At 48.5% G+C, this 24,895-nt stretch overlaps 6 protein-coding genes across 6 annotated transcripts; 3 read left to right on the top strand and 3 right to left on the bottom strand.

Annotated features, from left to right (window-relative positions):
- Positions 1 to 135: 135 nt before the first annotated feature.
- M430DRAFT_97567 (hypothetical protein) lies at positions 136 to 1,269 on the bottom strand (the record flags this gene model as incomplete). The annotated part of the gene is made up of 5 exons (XM_024870049.1): positions 136 to 210; positions 266 to 434; positions 485 to 617; positions 671 to 931; positions 1,032 to 1,269. The coding sequence occupies 5 exons, from the start codon at positions 1,267 to 1,269 to the stop codon at positions 136 to 138; spliced, it is 876 nt and encodes a 291-aa protein (XP_024723245.1).
- Positions 1,270 to 1,887: 618 nt separating this feature from the next.
- On the top strand, positions 1,888 to 4,288 carry M430DRAFT_273757 (hypothetical protein; the record flags this gene model as incomplete). The annotated part of the gene is made up of 9 exons (XM_024865593.1): positions 1,888 to 2,356; positions 2,412 to 2,637; positions 2,691 to 2,762; positions 2,812 to 2,920; positions 2,978 to 3,282; positions 3,338 to 3,461; positions 3,514 to 3,575; positions 3,632 to 4,088; positions 4,145 to 4,288. The coding sequence occupies exons 1-9, from the start codon at positions 2,197 to 2,199 to the stop codon at positions 4,286 to 4,288; spliced, it is 1,659 nt and encodes a 552-aa protein (XP_024723244.1). The 5' UTR covers positions 1,888 to 2,196.
- Positions 4,289 to 4,925: 637 nt separating this feature from the next.
- On the top strand, positions 4,926 to 6,157 carry M430DRAFT_135887 (hypothetical protein; the record flags this gene model as incomplete). The annotated part of the gene is made up of 3 exons (XM_024862429.1): positions 4,926 to 5,791; positions 5,856 to 5,940; positions 5,995 to 6,157. The coding sequence occupies 3 exons, from the start codon at positions 4,926 to 4,928 to the stop codon at positions 6,115 to 6,117; spliced, it is 1,074 nt and encodes a 357-aa protein (XP_024723243.1). The 3' UTR covers positions 6,118 to 6,157.
- Positions 6,158 to 7,860: 1,703 nt separating this feature from the next.
- M430DRAFT_84482 (hypothetical protein) lies at positions 7,861 to 9,066 on the bottom strand (the record flags this gene model as incomplete). The annotated part of the gene is made up of 1 exon (XM_024869620.1): positions 7,861 to 9,066. A coding segment is annotated over one exon (1,206 nt), but the record flags the coding sequence as incomplete, so codon positions are not given.
- Positions 9,067 to 10,622: 1,556 nt separating this feature from the next.
- M430DRAFT_17119 (hypothetical protein) lies at positions 10,623 to 11,379 on the bottom strand (the record flags this gene model as incomplete). The annotated part of the gene is made up of 4 exons (XM_024863607.1): positions 10,623 to 10,729; positions 10,780 to 11,230; positions 11,288 to 11,295; positions 11,352 to 11,379. The coding sequence occupies 4 exons, from the start codon at positions 11,377 to 11,379 to the stop codon at positions 10,623 to 10,625; spliced, it is 594 nt and encodes a 197-aa protein (XP_024723241.1).
- Positions 11,380 to 12,096: 717 nt separating this feature from the next.
- M430DRAFT_96991 (hypothetical protein) lies at positions 12,097 to 23,955 on the top strand (the record flags this gene model as incomplete). Its single annotated transcript, XM_024870002.1, has 4 exons — positions 12,097 to 12,151; positions 12,225 to 12,382; positions 12,434 to 23,215; positions 23,269 to 23,955. The coding sequence occupies 4 exons, from the start codon at positions 12,097 to 12,099 to the stop codon at positions 23,953 to 23,955; spliced, it is 11,682 nt and encodes a 3,893-aa protein (XP_024723240.1).
- Between the last annotated feature and the right edge of the window lie 940 nt (positions 23,956 to 24,895).

Here is a 24,895-nt window from a genome sequence, read left to right as displayed (position 1 = left end):
GATTCACGTTATGCAGCATGCAACATTTTTGTTTCCCAATATACTATATCTTTACGCATCTGAAACTTGCTGTTAACGAAGTAGAGCACCAGTGCATATTCATCACGTGGGCCATCCATAAACAGCATCTTTCCTTTACTCCAAAACCTCTCCACCACTTTCCTTGACAATCAGCTCAAAGTCGGGCTGGAATTCCGTGTAGAAGTTATGCTAAGCAAGGTGTCAGAGTATATTGCGGGAATAAGTACAGGAATGCTGGAAATACCGGATTCTGCACCGCATCAGCAGTGTATTGGGCTTCCTTGTGGCTCGCGATCTTCTTGGGAAGACCGTTGGCTGCAGCTGCTTCAGCGAGAAGCTGCCCGTGGCACGCGCGGTCTAGACTGGCAAACAAAAAGGCAGCCTCGTCAACAGTTCTTCCCACCGTGAGTAGTCTATGTTACATTAGCTGTGATGACGTTCCATTTGAGCGTGGTCATCCCACCCGTGATTCTGCAAAATGCAAGCAATTTTATCCTTCCCGAGCGATTCTGCAATGTTCCTGCCTTCCTCTTGAGCCAAAGCAATCCCTCCAAAGGATTCATAGACTCCGAGTTTTCCGTAGAAGTTGCATGCGTCTACGATATAATAGTTAATTCGTTGATCAGGATCATGGCTCGAGAGATGATACCTTGTGAGATCATTTCTACTGGCTTTCCAAATGCGCTCCAGGTTTTCCCATAGATACCGTGGGTATGCGCAGCCGCTATGGCATCTGGACGAGCTTTGTGAATTTCAGAGTGTATCATGAAGCCGGCTTCGTTGATTGGGAGTTGAGCGCCGCCCTCGACGACATAGCCGTCTGCATCAACCAAAACTAGATCTGAAGCTCTGATCATCGAAAAATGCATTGCAAAAGGGTTCATCCAGAAGTGGTCCTTTAGAATCGGATCTGTATAGAGAATTTCGTCAGGAGAGTGCGTAATTGATCACAGAGCGGCGGACTTCGTGGGAGATTGGTGCAGCAATTGACGGGGAGGCCCTTGACGTACCCCTCATGGATATATGGCCACTGACACCCTCTGAGTATCCATTCTTTGCGAAAAAGCGAAAAGCTGCCGCCATATGTTCTTTCATCCACTTTCGCTCCTCTAAAGGATCAGTGAACGTTGGGATGCCCTGTCTCGTGATTTTGCCTTGCCTATCGCCTCGAAATAGAGCCTGAAAAACCTCTTTCTCATCCTTAACGCCGCTATCCAAAGACACAGCCGTAGGGACAGTCTCAGTCATCGTCGCAGTCGCGGTGGTCGACATCGTGGATCAATCACGTGAAATGATCTATGGATTTGGTGGATAATATTTCCTCTATCCGTCTTACAACGGGCCAATGTGCACATCGTGATGCTTCTTTTATCCTTATCGTTGTTGGCGTTGATGTTGTTACAGCATGTCTTGCTTTGCCATTCCCAGCAGCACGGGGCGGCTTCGGCGGTTGTGGCGGCCTTTTTGTCGTCGTGCCCCTGGTGTTCCGCTTTAGGAATCTCAAGCGATGATCCGTCCACCCCTTTTCCCCCTTTTAACCCCTTTTACTAGATAGACCGATACGGACTTATGACGCGTCTAGTAATCAATGTTGATGGAAGTTGTTCAGAGTTGCAGTATATATCCTCCGGTCTAAAAGCACAACAATGATACTTACCATAGGGTGATGATAGGTGCACTCCCGAGAAATTATCTCAGTGACTACTCATGCCAAGGGGAAGATCGCCCCGCTTCCCGCCTGTGATAAGGACTGCTTATCTTACGGTTCCTGGTTAAACCTTATATATTGATAAGGAAACGTCAAGTAGGCGGCCCAGGGCGGGTCCGGCGGCCATAGATGGGACTATCAGTTCCCGCAATGCGGATGGCTGTCTCTCCAGGGAATGGCTGCACTACCCAGCCGGACACAGCCGGGACTTGTAAATTGTAGCAAAACTGAAACCAAGGCTCTAGAGCAGATACAGGCCCTGTCAGCTAACAAGGAGAATGATAGAATAGAGACCGCGATAAGTCAACATCAAACAGGCCAGTCAGAGTGTTATTAAAGCAAACGCGATCTTCTTAACAAATTGACAATACCTCTTAGCCTTTTCAAACTTACTCGACTTCGATACTTATGGCTCTAGTCTCTAGGCCAACACCAAACTAAAGACTTTCACAGCAGAGCAACGCATCATGTCTGTCCACAAGGATTTGGAAAAGACGTCTGCAGCGTCCACAGCTGCCAGTGGTGGACCGGATGTCCGTCAGGGGGAGGTTGAAATCGCCAATTACCTCGACGCGGGCATTAAACGCGGCCTGAAGTCTCGCCATATACAAATGATTGCTCTTGGAGGTGACTACAGGCTTCCATTTGCTCATATCACCTGATATCGCTGACAAGAGAATAGGCTCGATAGGAACAGGCTTATTCGTGGCATCCGGAACAGTTTTGGCGACCTCAGGACCTCTTGCTTTGCTATTGGGATATATTATCATGTCTGTTGTTGTGTGGTCGGTCGTCAGTATCCTTGCGGAGATGACAACCTATTTGCCTCTAAAAGGGAGCACCGTCCCGTATCTGATCAATCGCTACCTGGATCCCAGCCTGGCATTTGCTGCGGGTTGGAATTATTGGTACAGCGCATCGGGAGCTCAACACCATGGACAGATACTAATTGTCTGGTTAGGTTCGCTCTTACGATCCTTGTACCAGTTGAGGTGAATGCTGCGGGGCTGGTGATCCAGTACTGGACTTCATCGTGAGCAGCCCTAACAGAAAAAAAGTGCACATACTGAAGTTTTTCTCAGCGTAAACATTGGCGTCTGGATCACGATATTTCTAGTCGTTATAATTGGCCTCAATCTGTTCGGGGTTGAGCTGTATGGAGAGTCTGAATTCTGGTTCTGCAGTATCAAGGTGAGAGAACGATGGTGTTAGATTACGCCGGTTCGTCAAGTTGGCTAACAGGCTCAGTTCTTCACAATTGTCGGCCTTCTGATTCTCTCGGTGGTGATCTTTTTTGGGGGTGTTCCGAATTCTCATGGTGTACTCGGGTTCCACTATTGGAAGCATCCTGGCGCAGTCAACGAGTACTTGGTCAGCGGTAATACTGGACGGTTCCTTGCTGTCTGGAGCGCAATATGCAAATCAGCACTGGCATTCGTGTTTGCCCCAGAGCTACTCATAACGACTGCTGGCGAGGTAAAGTCCCCGAGAAGGAATATCCCCAAAGCCGCGACACGATTTGCATGGCGTCTTATCTTCTTCTATGTCCTTTCGTAAGTTTTTCGAGTACGTCCACTTAAGAGCTCTCTTATTTAGTTGACGTTCTAGAACTCTTGCTATTGGCGTTATCATTCCATCGAACGACAAGCAACTGCTTGGAGCGATAAACGCTGGAGATTCAACGGGCGCCGCGTCGCCTTTTGTAGCAGCTATCTTGCAATCTGGCATTCATGTAAGCTGAGCACCACCTGGGAGGATTCTAGAGGCTGACCAGTCATTTTTAGGGCCTCGATAGCGTTATCAATGCAGTTATCCTAACCTCAGCGTGGTCGTCAGGGAACGCCTGGTAATGTCAATGATCTGGTCTTGTTCAAGAGCAGTATTAACCCAACATTTTGACAGGCTTTACGCATCATCACGAAACTTGTACACCCTTGCACTAGAAGGCCATGCCCCTAGGATTTTCGCTCGCACAACAAAGAAGGGAAATCCGTATGCGGCTGTCCTTGTCACTTCTCTCTTCTCTTCCCTCGCCTACCTTACTTGCTCGTCTACCGGTATTACGGTATTCAATTGGTTCACCAGCTTAGCTACCATCTCAGGTCTCATCGCCTGGATCATCGTCTACTTCACCTTCCTGCGCTTTCGAGCCGCGTGCAAGTATCGCGGTATTATCGATAGCCTCCCGTTTAAAGCGGGCCTTCAACCATACATCTCTTGGTTTGGCATAGTTATTAGCGCCCTTGTGACTATTTTCAATGGGTTCTATGTCTTCTTCCCGGGACATTGGAATACCTCTTCGTTCTTTACAGCGTACATCTCAATACCAATATTCTTGGTCTTTTACATACCTCACAAGGCAAGCTTTCTTCCCTAGCGTAGCGGTACCGAAACGTTGCTGATGGTCAGCTGTAGATTTACTATAGAACCCCGATGTGGATACCGCTTGAATTAATCGATGTTCTGACCGGCAAAGAAGAAATGGACCAATTGGAGGCAGAAGATGAACCTCGAGTTGCACGAAACTGGGCAGAGAAAGTCTGGTTCTGGGTGGCCTGAATGCCATCGCCTAGAATTGTGGTCAATAGTCTAATTCTGGAGTTAGCTAGAAATGTTATGCAACATTAGACATATAATAGACGAATTGAGAAGAATGTATGTCCAAGGGGATTTGCGATCGGGATACCTCCCTAATATAAGAGCAAAAAGTCTTATAGTCAAAATTCAAGACTAATGTCTAATAAGAAAAACATCCCGAAAATTCAGTGCTCGATGCAACTAGAGACGAAATCGATCTCTCTGAGGGCCTCGTACACAGAACGGCCGAGAAGCTGAGTACGACCATATCGAAGATGGCCGGTCGCCGGGAAATAACTGCTTTAGAGCAATTAATAATATTAACTCCACATGGCACCTTTCGGGTACATCTTGCTGTGAGATTAGGGCGTATCGGGCGGCCCCTGTGGCTACGGCGTCTAAGCATCGATGCCAGCCCTTTTCGTCCATCGAACCCGCGCGGCGAAATCATCGACAGGGCCAGGGGCATTGTTTCTGCGTCTGTTAGCCTGTAGTTTAGTTCCTTGTCATCAAGGCCTCACATAAATACACGAATCTCTCTCGTACCATATACAAACTTACAGTAACTTACAATAATAACCGTAACGCTCCGAAACGTTTGAACACCAGGGCAAATAAAATGTCACCATCCGTCAAACCCACGATTCTCTATGTGGGACAACCCATCCAGCATGCTCATTCGGAATTTACTCGATTTAAAAGCAGTTTTACGCTACTTTATTATGACTGCAGCTCGAAAGATGAGTTTATTTCGGCGCTTTCACCTGGAGGTAAATACTCTCAAATCGATGGAATTGTACGGCCCAGCAACAGCCTAAATGATCTCCCACCTCTCGACAAAGGGCTCATTGCGCACCTACCTACTTCCTGCAAGATTATTGCCTCCTGCAATCATGGATATGATGGCGAAGATACGAGGGAGCTCGCAAGAAGAGGAATATGGTACTGCAATGGAGCCGGTGGCGCCAACGACTCCACGGCCGACATTGCTTTGTTCCTCATCATCGCCGTCTTCCGATATACTTCATTCTGCGAGCAGCAGACACGTGCCTTGAAATCTGCCGATTACTTTGCTGTTGAGAGACAAGCTGTCGACGTCTCGTACAATCCGCGGAACCATATCCTCGGTGTTATTGGGCTAGGGGAGATCGGTTACGCAGCGGCAGCACGGGCCAGGGCGTTGGGTATGGTTGTTCACTATTTTGGGCGCAGCAGGAAGTCTCCCGCGATTGAGGCATCTCTGGGTGGCGCCGTGTATCATGCAGAGCTCGGTTCTCTCCTGAAGGTCGCCGACTGTGTTCTCCTTGCCTGTCCGCATACTCCTGCCACACACCATCTCCTCAATCGCGAAGCCTTCAAAATTATGAAAAAGGGTGCGAGAGTAGTCAATGTCGGACGTGGAAAATGCATTGATGAGGAAGCATTGGTTGAAGCCCTTGAAGACGAAACTCTGGCAGGCGTGGGATTGGATGTCTTCCATGAAGAGTATGTCTCCTGCACTGTTCGGGCTGTAACCCATAACTATCAACAATACTAATGCATGGATTAGGCCAGTTGTGAATCCCAAGTTGTTTGACAACTGGAAGGTTACTCTGTTGCCACATATTGGAGGCGGAAGTGTGGACACCAACGCGGTAAGCCAATTCCAAGCAGCGAGGCCACGGTATGAATGCTGACACTGTGTCTAGAACTTTGAAAGGATTGCCATGGAGAACATCGAAGCATATTTCCTGGGGGACGGAAAGCCCCTGACTCCCGTCAATGTAGTAGAGGTGGAGGTGGAGCATATTCGGGCAGCAGCAAATTTGTAGTGAGACAAATCCCGTGACTAGCGGGCAAATCCCATGTCACCATCCACATTGTCTTCCAGTGTTCGTCCCTCCCCTAAACTCTTCTCGCGACATGGTAATAGTTAGTATGATGTGATCGGTGACATCTGTTTGGTCTTATGTCTCGAATTTCTATCTTTCTCGCCGAGATCATATAGCGCTATTGTTGGTCTGGCTGACTGGGTCGACCCGTCTTTGCTTCATGGACGACCTAATACCCGCGTTTTACCTTTCCATAAAGCTGAATGCGGCAAGTAGGTTGTTGAACTACTTTTCAACTGCCACCTCTTCTCTTATAGATCTTATTTTAGTGCTTTTTGACGGCGGCTGTTTCAAATTCCGGAAATAATAGTTCCAGAGAGATTTGATGCATCAAAGCCACAGAGGGGCCGGGCTCCCACAAGCTGTTCGAGAACCAGACCCTAAAAAATATGGTTTCCTGACGCATTTGAAAAGTAGTCCTTCCAAGGACCATTCTGCATCGGTTCATCGTGCTCCCGCTTCATAAGATATCATTGCACAAGGCGGGTCGATACATTGCCGACTTGAACAACTTCCGCGGTTTGCTCTTAGATTGGTTCAGCTAAGGTGGTTTTAGTATCCTGGTATTGGCGCGGGGAGGGACTCGCCCAGGGGGTGATGATTGAGAGTAGGCGGCTCATTTATTCTCGAAGAAAATGTTTCATTTGCGTGTGCCGGGTTTCAATATAGCTTCGTCTTTGTATTTATGCTATTAGTTATTCATTAGATAGAATCTGATATAGAGAATTTGCGGATACTTACTACTTTGAGTGCGAAAGTGCTGACCCCAGCAGTAATGCGGTACACTACAGCAGGGTTTCTAGACCCAATAACTTCGAGAATGGTAATCTCTGATTCAAGATACTCGAACTCGCGCAGATCTCAGTTTCTCGGGGAGGAAGAGGGCGTTACTTTTGACCGAGTTGCTTAGTCTAGTAGTCGGATGTTGTTATCGCGTGGTTGGAGGTATGGTGTATGGAGGGCGGTTGTGTTAACGCATTGTGCAGTTGTTGATGGGGAGTCGGCGTCGGAGGGTCCGACATAGGCGGCAAAACCTCGGCCCCACAGCCGCCTCTCAAGGTACCCCTGTTTCCCCGGATTTCAACCCCGTGTAAAATGTACAAATTACTTCAGTATGCCCTGCGTTCTACAACTCCACTTATTATATAAATCTGATTCGACTCCAGGAATGATAGATCTGTTACAAGTGGTTTGAAAATCACTATATTGAACTGAAATTCCAAGCACTGGTCTCGATATGTGCACACACTGCAATCTAATTACTAATGAGACCTCAATTACCTCGCGGATACAACAGAGATCAGGGAGTTTTCTTATATTAATCACTTTGCATGTTATGAAGAGAGGTTTCAAATTCACAAGCTTTTATTTTGCTACCTAATCGAGTCCTGGATCATTTCAAAGAAACAATCGCCCATCTCAATTTTCTGTAGCACAATCGTGCCCCCCAACAGCTCCAGGCCTATGAGGTTGTAGTATTTCCTCCACAATAAAGAGAAGAAGGAAGAATCGAATAAGAGACCACAGAAGAAGAGGAGCCTCCAGGGTATCGCAACGTAAACCGGCAAATACAACGAAAAAATCAAAAAACGCCGGCAATTGACAAGGAAATTAGGACCTGTGGAGGTGACGACGGCGGTGGGCGTCGGAGAATCGAATGAGTCGCTTGCGTGTCGCAGCAGCAGCAATGTCAATGTCGTTGGATTGTCCAGGTGTGCATGAGGTGCCTGCAGCGAGTGGTTGGACGACAGACCAGGTTCCGCTGGCGCATTGCTGGAAAGAGCTTCCTTTGATGCAGCTCCACATCCCCTCTGTTGAGCAAGCTCCGGTAAGGGCTAGTCCTGGGCCTGAGCTCGAGGTGCCTGTGCTGAGTGGGATAGAAGAGGTAGAAGGGGTGGAAGTGGTGGAAGGGTAAGCAGTGCTGTTGATTGACGAAGCGACTGGGCCTGCGGGCTTAGTTGAAGAGACTGTGGGAGCGGGACTTGCTGCCGAAGGTTGGGATATGACAGTGGCAAACACTCCATCTAACCCTTGAGGAGTCGAAGAGACTACCTGGGAGGCAGATGTCAAAGCTGATGACGGGGCTGAAGTTGAAGCCGATGTTGCCACAGGAGGAGAGTCCGAGGAGACTCCTGGTGAACCAGTGGCTACCGTCGCGGTTGCACATCCCGTGCCGGTTGCTGGTGAAGGGGTCGCCGTGGCCGTTCCAAATAAATCTAGCGAGTCTCCAGGATCGGGAAACTCAAGATCGGTCGAGTCTTGGGTAGTACATCCATTACCAATGTTAGCAACGAACATATTAGGAAGGGCGTTGTATGTTGCGGCATCGCGCTCCATGAGTTGAGTGACATTGCCTTCATCACTGCGCTTAGAGGCTGCCGCTGTTATGGTGATCGGAGCACAGTTCATGTACATCTCGCGGTTGCCAATTTTATTGAACCATGTCCAGGCCAGAGTAGCGGATCCCGTTGGAAGGGCTGATGGTATGGTGAAGGTGTAGGTGTCTGGATCCACAGCGTTGGCATCATCTCCGTTATTTCCAGCCACACCCTTGATTGGGCAACCTCCTTCAATGGAGTGAATCACCTTGAAGACGCTGGATTTGGTCGGGTCTTTGTCGTAGGTGATCGAGACTTGGCACGAACCACCTCCGTGAGTGGCGCTGCCTGTAAAGGCAAGCTCTTGGGATGACCCAAGAGCCATCATGTTGTTGGCTCCCTCCGCATCATACACTCCCGGACGCTGTTTGCAAGGGAAATCGGTACCGTCTGCGAGGAGTGGAGAGTTATTGAGAGTGGATTTGCCGTATGGGACAGGGGTATTCATGATCATGTGTCCGCTGGTGAGTGATGCCAGTCCGAGGATGACAACGGTGGATGTGGAATACATCATGTTGGATGATTTGTTTCTGAGGTTGTTGTTCGTGAAGGGGATCTGTGGTTGAGTGTGTGCTTTTTTGGGAATCGGCCTCGGAAAGATTCGAGGTTTGGTGCAGTGATGTTGTAGTTTGTATCTTTGTGAAGTGGTTAGAAGAAGAGATAAATCAGGCGTCTCAGTCAGAAATTTATATACCAACTCGCATAATCCTTCGGCTATTAAGATTCATTCACACAATAGAACAAGACGGCGCCATTGAGAACAATGTAGTTTTGGGGCAGTGAATATTAGATGCCGCGGACAATGGAAAGATGAAGCAATCGAAGAACAAAGCGATCGAAAGACAAAGCGACCGAAGGACAAGACAATAGAAGCAAAAAGTAACGAAAGGACAAGACAATAAAAGTGCTAGAATTCAAGGGCAACAGAATCAAAGGATAATGTAGTAAAAGGGGAGCGAGCACATTTGAAGAATAAAAGTAATTGAAGGACGGCGTAACCCAAGGAAGATACAATTGAGGAAAAAACAATTCAGAGACAAAGCAACTAAAAGGTTCAAGGACTAGCTAGACAGAAATACAGAGACTCGGGAACTGACAAAGAAAGTAAAGTAAACAGATGTCAGCCTCTTTCATCAAAGGATGCCGGTATCCAGCCATAAGATCGCCCATGCACTTGAATATCACTGGAATAGAAGAATACCCTGTAAAGAGCCTCTATTGAGATCTCAAAGGAAAAAGTTGCCAAAAACAACATACGGTTAGATGCAAGGACCGACAAAGTTGATGCACTGGCATAACCGATAGACGGTAAAATTTCTGTGAAAGTATATCTAACTCTACTAGATCTGGTCCGCTTCTCTCTTGCGCATGTGTCAAAAACATACACAGTAGGAGGCGAATGATGGACGAGAGATATAAAGTATAGCAATACCACTGTCACCTAAGCTTTAAGCCTGTTTAAGCAGACCATACTGCCTGGTTGTCCCATTATTTGGGCTACGCCTTGGTACCTGTCTATATGGGGTTATAAAAAGTACTGCTGCGATAGATACCCTTTTGATAAACTCAGTATCCTGACGTTGTGTGACTTGTGTCTCCTATAAAGGTTGGTCTTCCTGAGGGCCAAGGAGAGATCGGTCGGGGGAGAAGAACTATCACGATGGCCTTGCACTCTTCTGCCATGTCCACTCACCATTCATTAATGTGCCAGCGCCTGGCTCTGTCCATGCCAAGAGATAATAAAGCGAAGAAACAGCCCTGGGATCCATGGCTTCTTCTTTCAGGACGTTGAGACTGTATCAAGGGTCATCATACCTACAATTAAGTAGTTGATTTCGAGCCGAGACATTCTGTCAGATGCCAGAAAAGGGAAGAAAACGGCGGTGTGAAACACTTTCCGTCCGGCCTTTGACTAGATCTCCTAGATCTCATCGAAAAAGGTTGAGGGGGCTAACTAGGGATGAAACATGGCCGGTACCTTCTATTCTATGGTCTACTTTTCCAAACTCATTCCTCCAAGATGCCATGATCTTCCCGCGTCTAACAGATCTATCCTAAACTTCACTCTCAAGAGTCTTTTTCTGTCTCCGTATGCTCAGCGTCATGCTGGAGTCTGTTTGACATGTCTGTATTGATGCCTCGTCCTCCAGTCGTGTCAGGACCGTCATCCAGCCCTATCCTATATTAGCAAAAGTTGGGAGTGTATGCAGATAGTAGATTTAACCATTGTATTCCTCGCTGGAATCAGATGCCCATCGACCCGGCATCTTGTCCCGCACAAAACTATCGAAATCCCATTCTCCTTTCTCGAGACGTTCATCGCCTGCAATGTAGATATAGGTCTCAGTGTCCACTTTCTCTGCATCCGCGGCGACATTATCCTTTCCATCTCCCAAAAGGACCACCTTGACCTTATCCCGGCGGTATTCGCTGCCTTCGAAGAGATCCAACCTATAGAGGTCGGCATCCGTGAGACCCGTTACATACGTTCCCCGCACAGATTCCCCCTTCTGCGGGATCATTCCCGGATAATCAGCACCACTGACCTTGTGTCGGCAGTGGTCGTAGAGGATCGCCGGCTGGATGGTCAGGTTCGCAGCACGTAAAGATGCGATTGGATCGTCCGCAATATTGGATTTGCCATAGCAGACACGGTAGAGGACCTGGCGGGCCATCTGCCGTAGAGATCAGTGATTAGCTCCAGAAAAGTCTGGGTACACAAGAGCATATACCAAAGTCCCTATCGAAGAGATCGTCAGCTATCAACTGCACGTCGGTGGGTGAGGGGAAACCAACCATAAAAGAAGGCCGAGTGGGAGTTCATTTTGTCATTCATTACGAAGGTTGAAGATGGCGCTATGATGGTTATGTGAAGCCTCCAATATCTGCCTCCCAGCAACGGGGAAGGAGGCTGCTATCCTTATAACATCATGGTGGGTTGAAAGAGAATTGTGTCTCTTCGAACGTTTCTTTGACTAAGGTACGGCGGCAAATGCATTATCCCGATAAGAACCCGCTGCTGCCTGAGGCTGAAACGGTACCTACCTTTATCAGCTGCACGTGATAGTATGCACGGTTGCCTGAAAGGCTGAAAGACGGGAACTAAGCAGGTAGTAGCTTACCTAACCCAGCGTTGATTGGCGCAGGCGGCAGACTAACCGAAAATGCCTTAGTCATGTCACGTGAACAACACTTTTCATAGTCTCAGCGATGCCCCGGACGAAGAGTCGCGATCCAGAATTTCGCGAAAGCCTCATATTCAGAGCCTCAGATTGACTGCAACGCCCTGGATCAAGCCCACTCCCACTTCTTTTTTTACGGTGTACCTGGTCATATTGGGCGTGTCCGGTCTGCAGTCTTCTTCTGCAAATTTAATTAATTCGATTCCTTTCATTCCGGTCTTCGATGCGACACGACCTGTTCGGATCTTCCAGCCTCTCCCCGCGACACCACGCTCGTCTCGAAGCCGCGGCGCAACGCTCGTCTTTAATCGAATGAGGCTCTTCTCGTGAAGGCTTGCGCCATTGCGGATGCCGCAGCCATGTCGACAAATAATATTGAAATTCTGGCGCAGCGCTTGAGCTCTGCAGATTCAGGTACGGCCCCTCGAAGAGCTCCAGCAGTACCCAATCCACTACTGTTTACAATTGCTGACAGTTTGATCTACAGATGTCAAAGCTAAGGTAGAGGCGGCGACGCAGCTGCGCGACAATTTAGAGCACTACATATCGGGCCCCAGATACCCAGCCTTCTTGGAGAAGCTTGTCCCGGTGCTCATCAACTGCTTGAATGGCCCACCTGTGTTTATTAGCACATCTGCGGACCAGGTGTGTACCCCAGTTATGACCTGCGGGGAGGTGCTAATTAAAGGCCTCTAGAAACTGCGATATTGTGTCCTCGAAATACTCCACCGTCTACCTACGAGCCCCCCGGAGCCATTCGAGCCATATGCTGGGCAAGTTGTCGATCTGCTGATAAAGTTGGTCAGTGTTGATAACGAGGAAAATGCGTCGCTATGCGTTAAGACGATTATGGATATCATGCGGCACCAGACCAAGGTCTGCCAGGACAAGGTCCAGCCCTTCCTCACCCTCATACAGCAGTTGTTCGATGGGATGGAAGCAGTGGTACGAGAACAACTGGACAACCCCGAACCGGGATCCCATGGCCCTCCAGCATCAACTCCCGGCAGTTCACAGACGTACCAAAACTCTCCCCGGCCTGGTTCACCTGTTGCTTCCGTCTCGGACCTTGGTGCAGATCCACAGCAGCAAACAAGGCCTCTCTTGAAGGGGATGGCATCGTTCAAGGTCCTGGCCGAATGTCCGATCATCGTGGTATCTATATTCCAGGTCTACCGGGCGTCTGTCCCCGCGAATGTGAAGCTATTTGTGCCACTCATTAAGAGCGTCCTCATGCTCCAAGCAAAGCCACAGGAGGAGGCACACAGGGAAGCTGCTGCGAGAGGGACAATTTTTACAGGTGTTAGCCCCAATATCCGCAATAGGGCTGCTTTTGGAGAGTTCATTACCGCTCAAGTGAAAACGATGAGCTTCCTGGCATATCTCCTCCGTGTCTACGCGCAACAGCTTACCGATTTCCTCCCGACACTACCAGAAATTGTGGTTCGATTACTGAAGGATTGCCCGCGGGAGAAATCAGGAGCACGAAAAGAACTTCTGGTGGCTATTCGGCACATCATCAACTTCAACTTCCGGAAGATCTTCTCGAAGAAGATTGACGAGCTTCTCGATGAGAGGACCTTGATCGGTGATGGTTTGACTGTCTACGAGACGATGCGGCCTCTTGCATACAGCATGCTTGCTGATCTGATACATCACGTTCGGGACTCTCTTGAGCCTGCACAGATTCGAAAAACTGTTGAGGTCTACACCAAGAATCTGCAGGACAGTTTCCCTGGTACCAGCTTCCAAACCATGAGTGCAAAATTACTCCTCAACATGGCTGAGTGCATCGCGAAGATGCCCAACAAGGCAGATGCTCGACACTATCTCATCCTGATTCTTAATGCCATAGGCGATAAGTTTGCAGCTATGAACAGACAATACCCTAATGCTGTCAAGCTGTCGAAGTTGTATGCGCAGCAATCAGCCGATACCTCCCCTGACAACTATCTGGCGGACAAGGACCACCCACCTGATTGGGATGAGATAGACATCTTCACGGCTATGCCTATAAAAACATCAAATCCTCGAGATCGTGGCGCTGATCCTGTGGCGGACAACAAGTTCTTGTTTAAGAACCTGATGAATGGACTGAAGAACACATTCTATCAACTGAAGGCATGCAATGTCGCTTCTCCAATCGATCCGACCAATGCCCCTGCACATTGGCAGGAAGTTTCGTATGGATTCACCGCCGAAGAAGTGCAAGTCATCATCAAGCTCTTCCGTGAAGGTGCCTACGTCTTCCGGTACTACGAGATTGAAAAGCCTGCAACGGAGTCCCAATATTCTTCTCCTGTTGAGTTTATGGCGAATCACTACATGATCTCCAGTAGCAAGGAGGAGAAGGATCTGCTCGAAACCTTTGCTACGGTCTTCCACTGCATAGATCCAGCGACCTTCCATGAAGTCTTCAACGAAGAGATTCCAAGGCTCTACGACATGATTTTTGAGCATACTGCCCTGCTCCACGTGCCTCAGTTCTTCCTTGCGAGTGAAGCAACCTCTCCCAGCTTTGCAGGCATGCTTCTTCGGTTCCTTATGGATCGTATTGATCAGGTTGGAACGGCTGACGTTAAGAAGTCTTCCATCCTACTTCGCTTGTTCAAGCTCGCCTTTATGGCTGTCACTCTCTTCTCGAATCAGAACGAGCAGGTCCTGTTGCCACATGTGGTTGACATCGTTACTAAATCGATTGAGCTATCGACCACCGCGGAAGAGCCAATGAACTACTTCTTACTCCTGAGATCTCTTTTCCGAAGCATTGGAGGTGGAAAGTTTGAACATCTCTACAAGCAAATCCTCCCACTCCTTGAGATGCTTCTAGAAGTCCTCAACAATCTCCTCTTGGCTGCTCGGAAGCCATCCGATCGAGATCTCTATGTCGAACTATGTCTAACAGTTCCGGCACGATTAAGCAATCTTCTTCCGCATCTCAGCTTTCTGATGCGGCCACTCGTGATTGCGTTGCGTGCTGGTTCTGATTTGGTGGGACAGGGATTGCGGACTCTGGAGCTCTGCGTCGACAATCTAACAGCTGATTACCTCGACCCAATCATGGCACCAGTCATCGATGAATTGATGACAGCACTCTTCGATCATCTCCGACCAGCTCCGTACAGCCATTTCCACTCCCATACCACTATGCGGATTCTTGGGAAGTTGGGTGGTCGTAACAGAAAGTTCATGACAGGCGCACCAGGGCTGACCTTTCAGCAATTTTCGGATGATGTGACCAGCTATGATCTTAAACTAATCGGCACGAAGAAGGATAGGGCATTCCCTGCCGAGATTGGGGTGGATCTCGCTATTGGGAAGCTAATGGAGATTCCCAAAGGAGCTGCCGCGAAGAAGTCAGATGGCTACTATAAGAAACAGGCCCTTCATCTGATAAAGGCCCAATTGAAACTTCGCCTAGGCGTTGATAGTCTCCCAGATGATTTCGCTCGACTTGTCCGCCTACAAGCTCAAGATCTGCTGGCAAACAAGTCCGATGCTGACTTTTCCATTCTCGAGGCGACCGACAAAGAACGGTCTACGCTCAAGAAGGAGGGACAGGATGCGATGCTCAAAAAGCTTATCAAAGCCTGCATCTTCGCTGTCTCGTTGCCTGATTTATCTGCCGAAGCCATGGCATTGTTGACTAATGTTTGCAGGCACATTACGATCCTTGAAGTAGGTAGGTCTCTGATCGAAATGAAAAAGAAGACCCAGGCATTTGATGTGAGGGCCGGAGAGGGGCCGTTGTCTATCGATAGCAGAGTACTTGGGGATGCTATTGCTGAGTCCCTAGCATCTGATATGCCTGCCGTCCGTGAAGCTGCGGAGGCTGCAATCCAGGAAATCTATGAATCAACTGCCATCATTTTTGGATCCAATGCTGAGGTTGTTAAATTATCCTTCTTCACCTATCTGAGCAGCACCTTCTGCCATGGATGCTATGAGGAGGAGTGGTTTACCAAAGCTGGCGGTAGCCTAGGCATCAATCTCCTGCTCACCAAGATCAATCTAGGTGATGCCTGGGTACATGATAGACAAATTGACTTTGCGCGAGCTCTACTATATGTCATCAAAGACATGCCACCAGATTTACCGGCAAAGACTCGCGTGGGAGCGCAAGAGACTCTTGAAGTCTTATTGTACCGGTGTACGAAGAACGCCTCCAAAGCCGACCTGCAACCCCCACCACCCGCTCAACCAGGTCAACCACCACAGCGACCTTCGAAAATGTTTCAGCTATGCGGAATTCTGAGCAACGAGCTCTCTCACATGAATCGGCATGTCCGAGAGACTGCGAAACGAGCACTAGAGATTGTTGCGAAAGAACTTGGGGTCGAGGTCTATGAATTATTGGAGCCTACCAAGGAACGCTCTTTGACGCCAATATACAACAAACCACTAAGAGCCCTGCCATTCTTGGTACAAATCGGTTTCATCGACGCTGTTACATACTTCATGAGCTTAAAGCACGATTTTGTCGTTTTTGACGACCATCTCAATCGACTGCTCATGGAATCACTGGCTTTGGCTGACGCTCCCGATGAATCTCTCGCTGGCAAGCCATTGGAGTATAAAAACTCTGAAAACATTGTCAACCTTCGAGTTGCTTGCATCAAGATGCTCACGACAGCAATGGGATTTGAAGACTTCCTTCCACCTGAAGATACACAAAATTCCGCCCAAAAGTTACCAGTGAATGCTACCAGGACAAAGATCGTGTCGGTATTCTTCAAGTGCCTGTACTTGGAATCAAAACAGACGATTGAGGCGGCGAACGATGCATTGAGGGTCGTTCTGTCTCAGAAAACAAAGCTTCCGAAAGATCTTCTTCAGAACGGGCTTCGACCGGTATTGGCAAGCCTGCAAGACCCACGACGTCTGAGTGTTCACGGACTCGATAGTCTTGCCAGGCTGTTGCAACTTTTGACAACATACTTCAAAGTGGAGATTGGTCATCGACTGCTCGACCATGTCAAAGTCCTTGCCGAACCCAACATACTGCAGCGCATCTCTTTTACCCTCATTGAGCAGAATGAGCAGATGAAGATAATCGCCTCTGTGTTCAACATCTTCCATCTCCTGCCTCCTGCCGCAGAACAGTTTAAGGAGAGACTTATTGAAACCGCGCTAGATCTTGAGGAGAAGCTTCGCAGAACTCGTTCTAGCCCATTTCGCGCTCCTCTGTACAAGTATCTCAACCGTTATCCCAAAGAGGTTTGGCTTCTACTTTTGGGAAAAATTGAGGAGCAAAAGTATGGTCGCTTTTTAGCACAGGTCCTCGAGCATGAAGACAGCAAACCACTTCGGAAAGTTGTAGTAGATAATGTGGAGTCCCTGATCAAGAGTTGCGGGGACTTGGGAGCCGAGAACAAAGAAACCCGCTATGCCGCCGTGATCAATGCCATTAACATCATCCATGCTACGACCAAGTTTGAAGGAACAAGCGACTGGATGGAGAAGAAAGAGAACCTTCAGTGGTTCAAGTTGGTGGGCAAAAATCTCGAACTTCATTTGCGCACAAACACCTTACCCCCGAATCTCCGTCTCGCCGCTGAGCAAGCTGGGGATCAGTTGATGGTGATTTTCACTAAATTCTTAGAATACCACCCTCGAGATCTCGACTCACTGTTTAGCCTGATTGACTCAGTCACCGCGGAAGACTTCAGGCCCAGTCACCCACTCTTCTCATACCTCTATAATCGTATCATTTGCAACGACTCCATCGAATACTGGAAGACTGTCGTAATGAGATGCCTGGAGGTGTATGCGAACAAGACTGCGTCACAGAAGACCAAAACCTTCTTGCTCCACAACCTTGTCAATCCAATCATTGCCATGGATATCATGCGGGTTTCGAAGCAGCCAACTGCCTCAAAGGGCCCTCGACTGATAGATAAGGCAGTTATTGAATCCATCCACACGAAGATTTGGAAGGTCGGCCTGGGTGATCCGAACGATGACTTGACACAGCCAGGAATTGACCACACACGAATGGAGGTTCTGCAGTTGACTGCCATGCTCGTAAAGTATCATCATTCGGTCCTTCAAGAAGCCAGAAAGGACATCATCAAGTTTGGTTGGACGTATATTCGTGTTGAGGACGTGATCAACAAACATGCTGCATATGTAGTCATTGGCTACTTCATTGCTCACTACGAGACACCGGCCAAGATTGTCCAGCAGGTCTACTTTTCTCTGCTCAAGACCAACCAAAATGAGGGGCGCGCCCTGGTGAGTCAGGCATTGGAGCTCATAGCTCCTGTTCTTCCTAAGCGCTGCAATGCGACGCCCGGAGACCGGAATCCTATCTGGGCAGCTGCTCCCCGTCGTATCCTCTCCGAAGAGAGTCAGAATGTCCAGCAAATGACGAACATCTTCAACTTCCTGGTGAAACATGCCGATCTATTTTACGAATCCCGGGACAAGTTCATCCCTCTCATCATCAGTTCTCTGCGCAAGATTGCTCAGCCTCCCAACTCATCAAATGAGAGCAAGAAATTGGTTCTCCATCTGATGACGTTGATTTGGCAATGGGAACAAAGGCGTGTTGAAGGAAAGGATAGCTCGCCAGTTCGTGCTTTCTCGGAGTCTCCCAATACGAAAAAGCGTAAGCTGGATAGTCTGAACGATCAACAAACGTCCTCGCCATCACCGTCTAAGCCTGGGTCATCTGCTTCGATTGATAGGCCCGAATACCAAATCCCAGCCATGGCAAGAGCTAAGATGGTCAAATATCTGGTAGAGTTCATCGCTTCACTCACTGAGCGCTATCCACTTCCTTCGGCCAGAACACCAACAATGGCAGCTTCGCATGCCCCAATGCAACCTCCTCCGTCTGTGGAAATGTGTAAGAAGGCCATGTCACTCTTTCACAACATTCTACAACCTCAGTATTGGGGTGACCTCGATATTGACCTATTTCCAAATGTTACCGAGACAATTTTAGCAAGCGACAGAACTGTTGCAGCGCTTGCTAGCGAGCACTCCGACAAGGAAAAGCCCGATGAGAAGTTTATCACCAACATGGTCAACACCCTCCAGATTGTACGTATCATTGTCAACATCAAGTCAGACGAGTGGATCTTGAAGAATATGTCAACACTGCAGCGCGTTCTTGAAAAGTCTCTGAAGTCTGATAATCCAGAGATTCAAGATTGTTTACATGCAGGAAGTGAAACTATCGACGATGGTCGCAAGTTGAAGCCACTTCTTAAGCGCATTCTAGATGCTGTTCCCGACGATGTCCCGATGGAGGATGCGGATGCCGAAGGCGAGGCAGAAGCTTCGACATCTGAAATTATCACCTTCCTCTCCACAATTGCCACGGAGACACTGTCGGCAAACAATTACATTTCTGGCATCAACATATTGTGGACCTTAGCACAACGAAAGCCATCTGAGATGGACCAACACATCAACCAGGTTATGAAGGCATTGCAGTCAAAACTGGCTCGAGAGCACGTGGCTCATTTCAATGCAGTCACGGGTCAATCGGGACTGCCCGTCCTCGTTCGACCTGGCGATGCTGAACAAGCCAATATCATGAGCCCTTACGACCTGGAGATCCAGACTTCTTTAATGCTCAAGGCCATTGATATAATCTCAATGCGAATGGATGTGCTCGGAGATAATCGACGTCCTTTCCTGAGTGTCCTCGCTACTTTGGTTGAGAAATCTTTGAGCAATCCGCTTTGTCTAAAGATCTTGGACATGGTGGAGACGTGGGTCTTCAGGTCCGAGGGATCCTGGCCCACGCTCAAGGAGAAGACAGCAGTCCTACACAAAATGTTGACATTTGAAACTCGGGCAGATCAGACCCTTTTGATGAAGTTCTTGGAGCTCGTCATTCGAATATACGAGGACCCCAAGATCACCCGAACTGAGCTCACTGTCCGAATGGAACATGCATTCTTGATTGGCACAAGAGCACAGGACGTGGATATGCGCAACCGGTTCATGACCATTTTTGACAAGAGTCAGTCCAAGACTGCAAGTGTAAGACTCGCGTACGTGATTTCTGCTCAGAATTGGGATACCCTGGCCGACTCCTACTGGCTGGCTCAAGCTTCCCAGTTGCTCCTTGGTTCTGTGGACCTGAACAGTTCTGTGCAACTGAATGTCGAAGATATTCGGATGATTCCTGCCTCGGCTCTTTTCGAGACCTATGCAAGAGATAGCCGGACTCCATCATTGATGGCAGACAACAAGTTCGAGAGCTTGATGGCCTCCCACAGACGTTTCGTGTCCGAACTTGGTGACATCAAAGCTCGCGACATTATCGAGCCTCTTAGCCAACTGCAACACCTAGACGCGAACGTCGCACATAGTATATGGGTTGCCTTGTTCCCACTATTTTGGGCGGCCACGCCCAAGGATGAACGAAGTGATCTAGAACGTGGAATGGTCTCTCTCTTAACGAAGGATTATCATTCACGTCAAATTGACAAGAGACCCAACGTCGTTCAATCTCTTCTCGAAGGTGCAGCTAAGTCTTGGCCAGAATGCAAAATTCCGCCCCACGTTCTCAAGTTTGAAGCGAAAACATATGATGCCTGGTACACCGCACTTGTTCAACTTGAAAACGCTGCTATCAAACCGGAGATTGATAGTGCAATGGTTCGAGAGAGCAATCTCGATGCGTTGGTCGAGCTCTATGCTGGTTTGCAGGAGGATGATCTTTTCTATGGAACTTGGCGTCGACGTTGTCAATTTGTGGAGACCAATGCCGCCCTCTCATATGAACAAAACGGGATGTGGGACAAAGCTCAGACCATGTACGAAACGGCCCAGATCAAAGCTCGCACCGGTGCTATTCCATTCTCACAAGGGGAGTACATGCTTTGGGAGGATCACTGGGTTTTATGCGCACAGAAGCTTCAACAATGGGAAATACTCCAGGATTTTGCAAAGCACGAGAACTTCCAGGATCTTCTTCTGGAATGCGCATGGAAGCAGACGGAAATGTGGCAGACCCCCGATCACCGCGATGCATTGGACAATCTCATCAAGGGCGTGATGGATGCGCCAACACCCAGGCGTACATTCTTCCAGGCGTTTATGTCTTTGCTCAAGCTTCATAACAAAACCGAGTCCCCTGCCGAGTTTAGCAAGGTCTGTGATGAGGCGATACAGCTTTCAATCCGCAAGTGGCATCAATTGCCAAAACGCATCACCAATGCCCATATCCCGCTATTGCAGAACTTCCAGCAGCTTGTCGAGCTTCATGACGCCAGCGTTATCTGTCAGAGTCTGGCACAAACAAATCAAGGCAATCTAGATGTCAAATCTGGTGAACTCAAATTGTTACTTGGTACTTGGCGAGACCGACTTCCCAATGTTTGGGACGATATCACGGCCTGGCAGGATTTGGTAACTTGGAGACAACACATCTTTGGTCTCATCAATACGACATACTTACAACTCTTGCCTCCGCAGGGCCAGAACGCCAGCGGTGCCTCTTTTGCATACCGGGGTTATCATGAGACTGCTTGGATCATCAATCGATTCGCCCACGTTGCTCGTAAGCATCACTTGCCAGAGGTCTGCATCAGCCAACTCAGCAGGATATATACCTTGCCTAATATCGAAATTCAAGAAGCTTTCTTGAAGCTCAGAGAGCAGGCGAAATGCCATTACCAAAATCCCAATGAACTCAGCAATGGATTGGACGTTATCAACAATACCAATCTCAACTATTTTGGCCCCAATCAAAAGGCAGAATTCTACACGCTCAAGGGTATGTTCTTGGAGAAGCTAGGTCAGCGGGACGACGCAGCTGAAGCTTATGGCATGGCTTTATTTTTCGATATCAAACTTCCCAAGGCTTGGGCAGAGTGGGGATACTACAACGACCGCCTCTTCAAGGAGAATCCCACAAACTATGCCTATGCAAAGAATGCATTAAGTTGCTACCTAGAAGCTGCTGGCCTTTTCAAAAATGCGAAGTCCCGAAAATTGCTTGCTCGAATCCTTTGGCTTTTGAGTCTTGATGATGCCGAAGGTACTCTGGCTGCTCAGTTCGATGAGTACAAGGGCGAGACCCCCGTGTGGTACTGGATCACTTTCATTCCTCAGCTCTTAACAGGTCTCGGCCACAAAGAAGCGTCCAAGGCGCACGGAATCCTTGCCAAGATTGCGAGGTCATATCCTCAAGCACTATATTTCCAACTGAGAACCAACCGGGAAGATATGCTGGCAATCAAGAAAAGTCAAGAGCAGAAGGAGGAGAAAGAGCGTAGAAACAGGGCTCGCGCTCAAGCGCAAGCTCAGGCTCAAGGGTCAGCGCCCCAGCAAAATGGCTCACCCAGTCTTCAGCGGCAAGAGACACCCAACACTGTACGACCTGAAAGTGCGGCAGGATCGCGACCTGGAACTGCAAACCCTGAGATGAATTCCAATTCCTCCACCGTGAAGTCGGAAGCCGAGACAAATGGCGCAGCCGCTGGCCCAGCAAATGGTCAAACAAATGGCGCGGCAAATGTTCCCAATCCAAACGCTCCCAATCAAAGTGGAGCAATTCAGAATGGAGCCAGTGGGCAACCGGCAGCACCTCCAGCAGTTCAAGCCGTACAGAAAAAACCACCGTGGGAGCACACCGAGGAGATCCTAGCGGTTCTCAAGACAGCATTCCCGCTATTGGCTCTCTCAATGGAATCCATGGTCGACCAAATTGGGAAATACTTCAAGTGTCCACCCGACGAAGATGCGTATCGCCTGATCACGGCTTTGCTCAACGATGCCCTTAACTACGTCGGTCGCATGCCCGCTTCATATGCACAGGATGTCAAGCTACCACCTGCAACCGAGGCCAACATCACGAGATTTGCGGAGACCATCCTCCCTGCCCATATCCGCAAACAATTTGACGCGGACTTCGTCTTCAAGAAACCAACGATGTACGAATATATCCACAAGCTTCGGAGATGGCGAGACAAATTTGAGGAAAAGCTTGACCGCCGACGGACCTTTGCTTACCTGGAGAACTACACCAGCCACCTCAGCGAATTCCGGTTCCAGAAGTTTGATGAGGTCGAGGTCCCAGGACAGTATCTGCAACATAAAGACAAGAATCAAGACTTTGTTCGTATCGATAGATTCCTGCCAAATGTCGATCTTGTCCGAGGTATAGGAGTCTGTCACCGCAGATTGAAAATTCGAGGTCATGACGGTAGTCTTCACCCCTTCGCCATTCAACACCCAGCGGCTCGGAATTGCAGACGTGAGGAGCGGATTTTGCAGCTCTTCAGACATTTCAACAGCAGCCTGAGCAAGCGTAAGGAGAGTCGACGCCGCAACCTTAACTTCCACCTGCCGTTGATGATCCCTCTTGCGCCGCATATCCGGATGGTCCAAGATGATCCTACGTATATCACGCTTCAGGGCATTTATGAAGACCATTGCAGAAAGAGTGGTATGTCTAAGGACGATCCGGTTCTGTTCACAATGGAGAAAATGAGGGCCTTATTAGAGAGCAAGGTAAGTTTTTGGCGCCCACGTAAACGCTTGATCAGAGCTAACTCCCGATCTAGAAACACCCAGAGCAGGCTCTCACAGCACGGTTGGAGACTTTCACTGCCATCCAGGAGAAATGGGTTAGGCACGATCTGGTCCTCGATTACTTTACGAACGTCTATCCATCATTTTCTGAGTTCTGGCTCTTCCGTAGACGGTTCTCGTACCAGTTCGCCGCACTTACCTTCATGACATACATCCTCCACATGCACAATCGATACCCTCACAAGATGTCCATCGCTCGTGCTACTGGCAATGTCTGGGGTTCCGAACTGATGTCATGTATGGCAGCAGGCAAAGCATTCTTCCACAATCCCGAACCGGTTCCATTCCGTCTCACACCAAACCTTCAGACGCTCATGGGGCCTCTTGCCACGGAAGGTATCTACAGCTGCGCGATCATGGCCATTGCTCGATGTCTTACGGAACCAGAATTCGAGCTAGAGCAGCAACTCAGCTTGTTTGTGCGTGATGAGATGATCTTCTGGTTTACGAGCAGTCATAGGAGCCCTCAGATGGTGGAGGGGCAGCTGAGGGAGACGGTGCAGACCAATAGTGAACTCATCGTTAAGAGAACTTTGAGCCTTGCACAGCCGCCAACTGGCACCCTGCCCGCGAACCAGACTGTCATTGACCTGATCGCCAAGGCTGTCAACCCCATGAATCTGGCTGGGACTGATGCTCTCTGGATGCCTTATCTGTAGAAGGCGGACACGAAGGATATTATCGGAGGGGCTTTATGTTGATAATAGATACGCAAGGAGTCCGGAGGTCTTTGCTTTGAGCAAGAATGAAAAGGGGCGTCTTACATGTGCTTAGCGAGGCGTTTTTGGCTGGAGGAGATACACAAGGTTTTACAATGATTGATCTTATCTGGTTGACGCATTGGGCTTTTCTTCTTTTTTCTCCTGTACAGAACGACAACTTTCTTTGCTAATGATTGCTAATAATGAATGACCTTAAATGAAACGCTGTGTTTTAGAACGTCTTGATCGTGTTATGTGATGATCGTATCCCGCCCTTCCACTTTGTGCTTGGCCCCTTCTAGATTCCTGCCAATATCCAACTCAAAAAATTAAAAATAAATAATGAATAAAAGGAAGGTAATCGTTCGGTTGGCCAACTCACACCCAATCCTCGGTTAATCAACAACACGAACCGAACAATAGAATGAAAACAAGACGAAAATAAGAAACCTCCTCCTCTTCAAAAAAGGAAAAAAGTAAGAAAATCAAAAAGAAAGAAGGAAGTCTTGCGTTCGCCGGGAATCGAACCCGGGGCCCATCGAAGTTGAATGAATGGAAATTCATTGGCAACGATGGATTTTACCACTAAACCACAAACGCTTTTTGGTTATGCGGTTTTGCTTAGAATCATATACATAAGGATCTTCGAATCCAAAGTGTGGGGAGGGTTGGGTTGGTATAGATAGATAAGGATTGCTGGGTTTTGAATGTAATTTTTTTTACTCCGAGGTCTATATATGTAGCTATCTATGTAGGTATGTGGAGATGTGATTTAGATATTACTGTGAAGAGAGGGGGTTGGATTTCTGGGTATAGCTATGTATGTGGGGGATGGGCCCGAGGTTGGTTGTGAATGATGCGGAATGTAGAAGGGGGGGGGGGGGGGGGGGGGGGGGGG

Source organism: Amorphotheca resinae (assembly GCF_003019875.1).
Source record: "Amorphotheca resinae ATCC 22711 unplaced genomic scaffold M430scaffold_3, whole genome shotgun sequence".
NCBI lineage: Eukaryota > Fungi > Ascomycota > Leotiomycetes > Helotiales > Amorphothecaceae > Amorphotheca > Amorphotheca resinae.
The sequence above is the reverse complement of the archived record's forward strand: the minus strand, read 5'-3'. Positions and strand labels throughout refer to the sequence as shown.